The 11,620-nt window shown below is 45.5% G+C and overlaps 1 protein-coding gene across 1 annotated transcript; it reads right to left on the bottom strand.

The window, feature by feature from the left end:
• Positions 1–1,109: 1,109 nt before the first annotated feature.
• On the bottom strand, positions 1,110–6,632 carry LOC134032687 (cysteine-rich and transmembrane domain-containing protein 1-like). The gene is made up of 3 exons (XM_062476709.1): positions 6,463–6,632; positions 3,008–3,330; positions 1,110–2,117 (listed from the first exon to the last, which is right to left on the bottom strand). The coding sequence occupies exons 2-3, from the start codon at positions 3,309–3,311 to the stop codon at positions 2,014–2,016; spliced, it is 408 nt and encodes a 135-aa protein (XP_062332693.1). The 5' UTR covers positions 3,312–3,330; positions 6,463–6,632; the 3' UTR covers positions 1,110–2,013.
• Between the last annotated feature and the right edge of the window lie 4,988 nt (positions 6,633–11,620).

Raw genomic sequence — 11,620 nt, 5'->3', positions numbered from 1 at the left:
TTCTGTCAGAGCAAATACTAGTCACACTCAAAAATAATAATTTATGTATGAAAGTGTTTTAAAATGGTTTATACTTTAAATAAAGTCTTTAAAACTGTGAAACCTGTTTTTCAAAATATATCTCGATGTACAGTGTATAGACTTACCTTTATGCAGCACAGTAGAACATTGTCGAGAATATCAAGTTTTATATTTCTAAGAGGAAGTGGCTTGTAACGTGCAAACCTTTAGCTGGTATTACTACTCTAGAGTTCTGTGACTCTCTAATATCCCATATCTACAGTGTCCACCCCCCTGATGGTTGTTTTCCACGGTTTGTTTTGGTTCTGATGCAGAGATCTTGCTGTCCTAGGTCCCCATACATCGTAGTCAAGGATCCTAGTCACTGTGAAGAGACTCGTGGTGGATGTCATAATGTACCAAATCAGTATTAACGAAGGAACGTGGTTCTTATACACTCACTGAAACGAGACTCTTCGGGGTATCTTATCAATAAAAAACGTAATTGTTTACCTCTGTTCTGTCCCTGTGTCTGGTGTGTTCTCTGTGTTAACCCTGTGTTAACCCCGTGTTAACTCTGTGTTAACCCTGTGTTAACTCTGTGTTAACTCTGTGTTAACCCTGTGTTAACTCTGTGTTAACTCTGCACTCTGAGGCTGTCCCTCTCACCACGGTGTCTTCCACATCTATCTCTTTCTCTCCCTTCTTTTTTTTGGTATGCTCCGCCCCTTCCTGGTCTATATGTGATGAGCAGTTGTCCAGTGTTGTTCTAATCTGCTGTTCCAGGTCTGTTCTGGTCTGACCCACTCTGCTGTTCCAGGTCTGTTCTACAACAGCATCAGGTGCCAGCCTGAAAAACAGACACCCCCACAGCACAGAGGCAAGGTCAAATTCCAGTCAGTTATAAATAAACACATAGACAAACACACGGATCTATAATACACACACACACCCACTCCCTCACTCTCTCTGTCACACACACACACACACTCACAAACGCAGCTTCAATAGTCAATTTCCATAAGGTTCTAACAGGGGCATGTGTTCTCCCTCGCCAAACACACACACAAATACAGATATGCATCACAGGCATGAAACATCAGACAGGCTTTTCAGTCTCAGGAATAATTTATTCTTAATGCAAGATTCTCATGTCAAGCAAAGGCATTTACCAAGTCATTTGGTTTCATCAGTTTATCTGGATTTCACAATTATTTGTTTTACATGTCAAAGGAACGCGTGTTAAAAACAATAATGAAATCAGACTTGTTAAGGTCAGCATGATAACAACATTGCAGGCATCGAGAATACAGTCAATCAAACATAAATCGCCTTCAAAAATGCATTCAGTTTATTGTCATTTGATTCAGCTTAAGACAGATATCAGCAACCACAGCTATTGTGAAAACACAAAGGAGACTTTTCAAGCAATAATCTTCATAACAAGGTGACCATGAAGCACTGTGGAATCCAGTAGTCTTGGTGTCTATGGAGGGAGGGGGGGCTGTGACGGGGTCAGGACCATGAAGTGCATAGGAGTTACGTTTGCAGTATGACCGTGCAAATGTTTAGGACGGGGTGGGACAGCGAAGGCAGGTGAAGTATCTTACACAGGTGATAAGATATTAAAGTGCCAAGGAAAAGTGATCACTACACAAGCCTGAGATCTGTCTGTCTGTGTCTGTGTGTGTGTGTGTTTGTACGTGTGTACGTGCGTGTGTACATGCGTGACTACGCAAAAAAAAAAAATGTATGGGTGTGTTTGGGCGCACGTGTGAGTATCCATCAGAGAGTGTGCGTGTGTGTGTTTTCTTATCTACAGTACAGAGCCTGAGATTAAGGGGATGCTTAGAAGCTTTATGAGGTCAGCTGCTAAGAAGTAGCCCCGAGGATGAGAGGGCAGAGGAGGTGATGTTGGAGGGGGGGAGGGGGGGGGCGGGACTGGAGGGAGGTTAAGGCTCAGAGGGAGACAGGCACAGAGAGGGGAGACTTGGGTCGGGGGGTCGGGGAGCGTTATGTCAGCATGTCCCACAGGCAGCAGCAACAGAGGGCCGTCCAGCAGGCGGTCAGACACGTGTCTCCGGTGTCGTCTCTCCTCCTCTCCTCCACCACGTACACTACGGACAGAGAGGGGGGGGGGGGAGATTTTGACACTGTGTCTGTTACTAGGCCTGCCTAACCCTAACCCCGTGTTTCAAAGTTAGAAGCGTCGCTGCCGTTGCCGTGGTGTAGTCATCGCAGCCCTCGACCCATCAGAAAATACAGTGCAGTTACATAACCAGCGACAATAGAGCAGAAGAGGTCTGGTGTACACAGTCTCTGTCTCACACAGACACAAGCACTCACACACAGGGATTTAAACACACTGCTGCCTGGAGGCCCTTTCAGCTTACCAGACAGACAGACAGACAATCAGGCAGTAGGTATACAGACATGTCAGACAGATAAACAGTCAGACAGGCAGAATATGTGTCTTTCTTCCCTTATGTCTATCAGTCCTCTTTCTCTCTGTTTGTGATTGGTCATGCATATGGAGATACCTGCATAAGGACACACTTGCTGTCTCTCCCTTATTGATACAGTACGAAGACAGTTCTCCATAGTGACTAAAGGGGTGTGAGATTGTGGGTGTGTTTCCCGGAGAACCAGCTAGAGCCCAGATGAAGCTTATTCATAGCTGCTCTCTGGACTCTGATATGGAAGAGTTCCATGTAGCAGAATAAACACAGCAATGTTTATCATGAACTGATATGTGGATTAATCGTTCTCTCAGCACGTCACACGGGCACATCAGGAAGTTACCTTTCACCTGTCATGTGACAAGCAGTCACGACAACTTTCGTGTGGTGCGTGTGTGTGTACTGACTCCAGTGCTCTCAGGAGTAGACCCAAATCTTTCTTTGCATACCACGTTTGAATATTCTCTGGAAGGATAGTTTGTTACCTTTCTCTGTGCTAAAAGGAAGTTAGCCTATGAGGGCTAAAGAAGCTAGCGTGTGGCACCCACCTGTGTTCTTAGGAGCCTCTCCATACATTGGACCAGGAGGGGGGCCCCCCTGCCAGCCGGGCTGTGGCTGCCCAGGGTAGCCTTGGTAAGGGGGCTGTCCAGGGCCGCCGGGGTAAGGGCCTCCAGGCCCCATGGGCCCAGGTGGGTAGTTGGGGTAGGCCGGGTTGGGCTGGTCCATGTTGACAGGGTAGCCCTGGGGAGGGTAGCCCTGGGGGGGGAAGCCTTGAGGAGGGTAGCCTTGGGCGGGGTACCCTGGGGCCGTGGGGCCAGGGCCCGTGTATGGAGGAGGCTGCTCAAAGTTCATCTGAAGACCTGAGAGTCACCTAGACAGAGAGAGAGAGAGATGTTGTATCTGTTAATCTGGTATTTTCAGTAGGCACAGAGAGGAATGTGTGTGTGTGTGTGTGTGTGTTTAGGGACCTGCTCTTCAGGGTCACATTAAGGGGTGATATTCCCAGAGACTACCTAATTACCTCCTCCGAACACTTTCTTTATGATGCAACCACTGCCATGGACACAATGCCACATGCATCTACACAACATAGACAACTTCCTGATCGTTGTGCTATTTTCTTTCTGCAGCCAAGGTTTTGAAAGCGTAACCAAACAACTCAATTTCAGCCTTGCTCTCCCCTTCATATATATATGTTTGTAATCATAATAGCTTTCTAGTGAAAAGGTGTCTGTGTTTGTTTCATAAATATTCATTTTGGGGCTTCCTGAAATGTTTGAAGTAAAACAGGATGAGCGCTGTAATTTTCCACATACAACCCCTCTCTGTGATGACAAAACAGCACCCCTTAAAGGGCACCTCTACATCACAAATTCCTTCTAATGTTTTTAACTACTATGGGTAAAAAAAAGACAAGATTTAACACCAAATGATAATAAAAATACATTTAGGGAAATAATAGTATCAATCAAGCCCAGGATTAATATGCTTGGCTGTGCGTGAGTATTAAACCTACCATTTTAATGCCAAAAATAGGTTTTGGTGTTTAGTTACTTTTCAAGCATGTAAGCCCTTTGCTCACCGTATTTCCCTTTCAGTAAATAGTTGGCTATGTATGCAGTGTTGAGCAGGGGTTAACAGCCTGTCTGGCTCCCCCACTGGGCTTTTGTATTATGTTACTGTCTTTCTTGTAGCTATGATAGGGTGTTGATCCAGAGAGCACAACCTGCAGCGTTTTTGGATAACAGTATCTTCGGTTTTTGAGACCATTGATACAATTGGACAGAAGCTCAGCTTAGACAACTGAAGGAAAATAACCCATTTTAACCATGGGTATTACAATGGCTGTGTCGGTGTAAGAGACGGCAACTGCCTGTGAATGTGATCACATCATGATTCACACACTGATGTGAATCGTACAAGGTGTGGTCTAATCAGTACATAAAGCAATCAGCCGTCAGAGCAGTCAGTGGCCACGCCCCCGCCCGTCCCGTCACTGTGTTACACCGCAGGCTGACAGCGTCAGACACAAAACATTCTTATCTGTGTATAAATGATTAACACTTGGGCTGAGGCTCAACACAGGACAACACTCTGCATGGCGGCTTAGCAGAGAGAGAAAGAGAGAGAGGGAGGGAGAGAGAGAGGGAAAAAAGGAGATGTTGCAGAGTAAACTGTTGATTCAGTGTTACTTGTAAACCCTCAGAGCAACACTGAATCGACCGCAGGCTGCTTTTCTTGAACGTTATTAAAAGGGATCTTTGAAAGCAACTCTGATTCTTTGAAAACGTAGGCCTAGTCCTAGCCTCTAAGGCATTTGTTCGGTCACATGGTATGTTATGGGAAACTGTAAATCCCCAGGAGGGAATGCCACAACAAACGCAGTAGGGAGCAGGGACAGAGCTGTCAGTGTGATGTGTCCAGCAAACCTAATGGCTTCCCCTGTCTTTCTTGCTCCCCCTATCAACATGTTCCATCCAGCTTGAGTGCTCTCACTATACACAATCAGGGCTTTGTCTTCGGGGGGAGGGCTGGAAGAGTCGATCCATTCTTCTTCCGTGCGACCAGTGGTGGAGCTGAAGAGAGCCTTTTCTCAGCACCTCCCTCTGGTACCTTGGACTGTTGCTAATCTCTTCTTCTTAAAGTAGAAGATTAGTAAGAACCTCAGTGCTGCATCTGGGATCGTCTGATCACATACAATAGTGGACCCAGTAGTACCACAAAAACACCACAAGTGAAGACACATCATAAAAGGCTGTTATATATATATATATATAAATATATTTACGTGAACCAGATGCATTTCACTATTTACTTGGGGTGGTGGAGGTAGTTTTGATCTTTGTATAGTTTGGCTATTCTCTCTCTTTCTGTCTTTCTCTCAAGAGCACACTATTACTGTGTGTGTACGTGTGTGCACGCTTGTGTGTAGTGTCTGTCTTTGGAAGCAGTGAACCATGATATGGCATGATTGTTTTCCACAACACTGCCACGGCACACACACAGGTCACTTGTATTCTTCAGATGTATGTCATAACTATGCCCTCCTCTAGCATAAATCTAATGTAATCCATACTGTATTGACCAAGTAAAAACAAGCAAAATGGCAGTAGGGGAGTGAAAGATCAATAGAAATGTGATGATCGACGACCTAAACGATGCCTCTACACTTCCAGGCCTCTCTAGCTCCAGGTGACACAACATCTAGCTCTTTAGTTATCTAACTGACTACCAAGACTCTGGTGAGGGTCGTCGAGATCACAAGGGATGTAATTAGCAGGGAAACCATCTAGAGAAAAAAACTGATCTGCACCTAGTCTACATCCGTCCTTTCATCACGCTGTTCAATCTTAGGGTGATACTACAGGTCTCCAACTGTTTGTGAGTAAATGGTTTCTTTGGGAGTGAGATGAAATGTAACACGGGCTGCTTCTCCAACTAACTACTAGTAATTAATAATTCACCATGGTTATTGTGGTTGAATGGCTCTTTTAGAAGCCGAGAGACGTTTCACGACAGGATAATATGCGATATTTCTTCGACCAAATCGTCGGTTAATATAGCCTAATGTAAGGCATTTAAATCAAACACGTTTAAATTCCTCACAAGCTTTGTAGTTTACAGTTCTTCCAACAAAGTTAACCGGTTTCATTTATTTTATGCACAGATAACACCCAAATAGAAACATTTCAGTGCAAAACGTTGAGCAGAGCCAATACTAGCCAACGTTGACAACCAGTCCCCATCTAAATATTGTGTTTTGATATGGGCAGAGCAGAACATTTAAGTCGTATAGCCTTGTATTTAGCAAGCAGCCTACTCTATGTCTAAAAAATAAGCCGTGGTCGCGTTAGAAGCAATAGAATATTATTATAAGAACATGATAAAACTCGCACCTGCACTGGGCCTGGGCCCAGTGGACAACGGTGTCGATTTGCTATTTTCCAGCCGGCAAGTTGATGAGCTACGTTCACGAACATAAAATAAGCCATAGACTACATACCTTATTGAAAACTGTAGTCGTGTCTTTTATTTATTGTTGTAACTCGAAGAGTTAAAAAAAAAAGATCCTTAAACGTGCTGTGTATTATTTCAAAATCTTTACCGCATTGTGGACCACAACCACCTCGTCTTCTCTTAAAACATAGTGCGTATCTTTTGTGTGGGGGGCCGTGACGTCATCTAGAGCAAGGGGTAGCAAGTGTCGGAAAAACGGTCCTATCGCACTTACCGCGTTTTCCATTGATTGGTTAATGGTTGAGTCTGTAGCCACTCTCTACGCACCTCGATGAGAACATAATGAAACTCATCGGTGACCGAAAATCAGATGGGTCGACTAAAAACACATCATAGACAGATGTGACGAAATACGCACGGAACTGAAAGATGACTGGTCAGAGCAGCGTATAAAAACTATATATTTATGGACCTTGGTGGATAAATGACTGAATGAAAAAAATTAAAAGACTTAATGGAATAGCCTATAGTCACATTTAGTCGATGCATTCCACAAAAATGTATTGCATAATAAATACTTTTTAGTAATTTTTCTGTACTTACTTTATTGAAGCTGCCTCTTCTAACACCATATTAAACATAGGCCTATATACGCTTTTTACGCTTTTTTAACCATTCACACTTGACATAAAGTAAATTCGTTTTAAATGTGGTTTACATTTGGTGCAGTACCTGTTTTAAACCATCTGGGGGCAGCATTGTCTCACTTTCGCTGGGCCAAGACAAGCCTGCGTTGTGCTGATGAGAAGAAGCCTAAGGGATGAATCCATTGCATGAGTCTTAACCCTCACATTGTCCTGGGGTCAACAACCACTAAATCATATTTAGATCTCAAAAACTGATGTAAAACATGAATCTTCCTAAAATGAGCCAAAAAATTCACATTTTGGGAAATTATATTTATTTTACAGCGTAACTCCCCCCAAAAATGGCTTAGGAGGTTGAAATTACCTGAGAAAATACTGATTGGGGTTGTACCATTCAGTCCCTGTGAGGTCTAACCATATCAGGAAGGGAAAAGGAGAGCAAAAGGGAGAAATACGACATAAGACCAGGTAATGTTTTGTCTATTATTCATTTAAGTTTGTATGTTTGCATTATACGGATGCTGGAACGAACAGTAACTAAAATATTTTGCAACCAGTCTTGAAATCAACTTGTTGGAGAAAGGTGTTTAATTTGGCAGTTTAATGTTCATGGTAATATGACAGCACCACAACCTCTTTGATTTAGTTTAAATGTGTCTGTAGTCTGAGTGGCCTTCATGGGTTTATAACTTTACCTTTGGGCCCTTTGGTGGATGCCAGATAATTAACAAAACAGCTGATGTTGTTAATCACTATTTGGCTGTATTCTATACTGTGCCAAATTTCACATTAGTAATCAAAGGTTGAGTTGAGTTATGAGATCAATTAGACCCTGGGTCATAATGACCCAAAGGTAATAGGTGTTACTATATCTTAAGACAATAGGAGGGTTAAACACCTAGCTGACCATTACATTATAGTTCATCTTAAATGTCAAGATTCTCTAGTATAGCCATGGAACAGGCTACAAGAGGCAGATATCATTTATTACCCAATACCATAACCTATGGTATTGGGTAATAAATGATCTAATCCTTCTTGCCATTGTTTAACACAGACCATTCATAATAATTACATGCAGCAAACTGTTAAGAATTCAAATAAATCCTACAGTGTCACATCCTTCAGGATACTATAAAGCACACACACACACACACACACAAATATATAAACACACACACCAGATTGTGAAACACAGTGTCATGTGTCTTCACAGATCTGTGTGGCAGCCCTAGACAACTGGGAAAGCCAGTCTTGGTTAAAACAGTGACTGAACCCTGGACCAAAACATGCCCATCCATACTTTCAGCAGGAAAACCAGTAGAAGACCTTAAAGGAAGATTTAAAAAAGGCCCATTATATAAAATAAGATCTGGACTATTACAGATAAAGTGTACTTAAATGGCCTTCTGCCAGAGAATGTTTGATGGCAGTGTGTCCAAATATATGTGGGAGATAGATTGCAGATCTGCCAGACACCTGTCAGCTATCTGCTGTCTTGTGAACCCACACTGTCCCATATGTGACATAACATCCGTTGTGTAACAGCTGATGGACCACACCAGACTAGAAAACAAACTCAAACTCATTTGACAGGCCACAGTCGTGTTTTGCCTATCGTCGTTTGTATTGTTTTTATTGTGGACAACTTGATGGTTGATGGTGCGGTAGGCGTGGTCATCGGCCTCTTGGTGAGACAGGATGGTTCATGCCCCTTCAGCTGTTGGTCACGGGACAGATTGTTGTCGGATGTTGTCTTTGGAGATGAGGCACAGCCTCCTCCCCCTCTTTCCACCCCCCCCCCCTCTCTCTAAACCTATGTATAGTGAGATGGTGGGGTTTAGAGTGACCTGGTATTTGCTGGCTGGTGGTGGGGGTGAAGTAGGGGTTGGGACAATAAGACTTGCATGTTAATAAAATGACCAGACAAACTATCCCATTGATGTGAGTTGCAGGGTGGCCTTACGCCCCCTAGTGGAGAAGGAGTGGAGATGAGGAGGAGTGAAGTGGTGGAGGTGAGGAGGAGTGGAGGTGTGGAGGTGAGGAGCTGTGGAGGTGAGGAGGTGTGAAGTGGTGGAGGTGAGGAGGAGTGGAAGTGAGGAGTTGTGAAGTGGTGGAGGTGAGGAGGTGTGGAGGTGAGGAGGAGTGGAGGTGAGGAGGTGTGAAGTGGTGGAGGTGAGGAGTGGAGGTGAGGAGGTGTGAAGTGGTGGAGGTGAGGAGGTGTGGAGGTGAGGAGGAGTGGAGGTGAGGAGTTGTGAAGTGGTGGAGGTGAGGAGGAGTGGAGGTGAGGAGTTGTGGAGGTGTGAAGTGGTGGAGGTGAGGAGGAGTGGAGGTGAGGAGTTGTGGAGGTGAGGAGGTGTGGAGGTGTGGAGGTGAGGAGGTGTGAAGTGGTGGAGGTGAGGAGGAGTGGAGGTGAGGAGGAGTGAAGTGGTGGAGGTGAGGAGGAGTGGATGTGTGGAGGTGAGGAGGTGTGGAGGTGAGGAGGAGTGGAGGTGTGGAGGTGAGGAGCTGTGGAGGTGAGGAGCTGTGGAGGTGAGGAGGTGTGAAGTGGTGGAGGTGAGGAGGAGTGGTGTGGAGGTCAGGAGGTGTGGAGGTGACGAGCTGTGGAGGTGAGGAGGTGTGAAGTGGTGGAGGTGAGGAGGAGTGGAGGTGAGGAGTTGTGGAGGTGAGGAGGTGAGGAGGTGTGGAGGTGAGGAGGTGTGAAGTGGTGGAGGTGAGGAGGAGTGGAGGTGAGGAGGAGTGAAGTGGTGGAGGTGAGGAGGAGTGGATGTGTGGAGGTGAGGAGGTGTGGAGGTGAGGAGGAGTGAAGTGGTGGAGGTGAGGAGGAGTGGAGGTGAGGAGGTGTGGAGGTGAGGAGGAGTGAAGTGGTGGAGGTGAGGAGGAGTGGGGGCTTCACAGATGGCGTGGAATATAACAGCAATCAGAGGCACATGGTGTGGCCTTCTGTCCAATGCCTGACCTCACCTCTGGTGTCACTCTTGTTAAAGCTCCGTATCAACATTGCTCCATCTCTAACCCGCCCTTTGCTCCATGTTTTCACCCGGACCTTACAACATGTTGTTTACTAGAATCTGTGTATGGTAATGGATCCTTGGGTCACCCTGTATGTGTAGAGAAACATATTTTCAAAATGCAGTGTGCTTCTAGTGAAAGGCATTCACATGTTGTAGATGATAGACTTCGGACCTGAGTGTTGGTGTGTGTGTTTGTAAGATCATGTGTGTGATCTTGATACTGTATGTGTGTGTTTGTGTATTTATAAGTTAAGTGTGCTACTATGAAATTGGTCTGTGTGAGTGTATGTAGGTTGTTTTGCAAAGCATGTTACCCAGCTGTCCTCCTCCCCCCTACGATTTATGATGTATGTGACTAAACATGCTGGCTGTTTACACTCATCACCATAGCGATTCGTCCAGTGCCATCAACATTTGGAGGTGGAGTCGACAAAAATAGCTGCTCAGACGAACTCCCTCCCCCACTAGAGAACTGTCAGGGGACAGGAAGGAAGGTGGTGAGGGGGGGGGGCTCAGGGAGATCCATGTCCCTTTTGATTAGCCCTAAAACGTACAGTATCAGCGTTAATGTACTCCGCATATATGCTTATGTAAGTAAGTGTGGGCTTGGGGTGTGTATATGCATGGGCTACATAAATAGATATATGCATGGGCTACATAAATAGATATACCGTAAATGTCAGTCACACACACACACACTGTCTGTGTGTGTGTGTGTGTGTGTGTGTGTGTGTGTGTGTGTGTGTGTGTGCGTGCGTGCGTGTGTGCGTGTGTACGTGTGTGTGTGCGTGTGTCTAAGGAGGAGATGTGAGAGCTGAACTATCAGTTCACTGTGGCCTCTTTCTGTGTAATCCCTGATAAATCAAGCTGACAGTCAGAGCTCTGTCCCTCAGAGAGGGGATCGCTTCATCACAATCACAGGAGACGGCATGTGACCATATCCACCTAGCCAGCTGGAACCTGGCCCTGTTAACACACGCACGCACGCACCGCCACACTGACGCACACACACACACGCCCGCGCTCCGCAAACAATACATTTCGTGCCCCTGTACGCCATCCAGCTGTCTCGATTACAAACAGAACATTGCTACCCGACACACACACACAGCCGTGTGGCTGCGTGTGTGGCTGATAGGTAGTCATGAGGTTCAGATTGATCCTGGTGAGGGCCGGGGTGGTGTGCTGAGGTCAGCAGGTCCATGGGAGCAGAGCAGCTGCCCAGTTTGTGACCCACATCCCACAGCAGAACCGGGGGGCATGGTGTTGTCTTAGTCTGGCTGCGTACAGGGCCCCAGTAGGAGGGGCGTCTGCCCCAGAAGCCTGCTCTGATGTTTCATATTGTCCCCAGTGAAAACGCCACTTCAAACACATAAACCCTACCCCATCCCTATATAAACATGCTCTAGATACATACATTTGTTTCTATCCGCTTTGATAGTCATGGTAGCAGGCCAGAGAGAGGATGCAGGGATTATCCTGACTAGCTGGGTATACAATATGTCATATAGGCCTTAGCTCAACTCTAATGCCCAGCTCTTAC

This window comes from Osmerus eperlanus, chromosome 13 (genome assembly GCF_963692335.1).
Source record: "Osmerus eperlanus chromosome 13, fOsmEpe2.1, whole genome shotgun sequence".
NCBI classification, from domain to species: Eukaryota; Metazoa; Chordata; class Actinopteri; order Osmeriformes; family Osmeridae; genus Osmerus; species Osmerus eperlanus.
Note: the sequence above shows the minus strand (reverse complement) of the source record. Positions and strands in the feature narration are given on the sequence as shown.

What these genes read in the sequence shown, in the direction of transcription:
- LOC134032687 (XM_062476709.1), bottom strand. Translation starts at nt 3,311, where the DNA reads ATGAACTTTGAGCAGCCTCCTCCATACACGGGCCCTGGCCCCACGGCC. An exon ending in AGAGGCTCCTAAGAACACAG is followed by an intron (nt 2,118 to 3,007) that starts GTGGGTGCCACA and finishes CTCTGTCCGTAG; the next exon opens with TGTACGTGGTGGAGGAGAGG.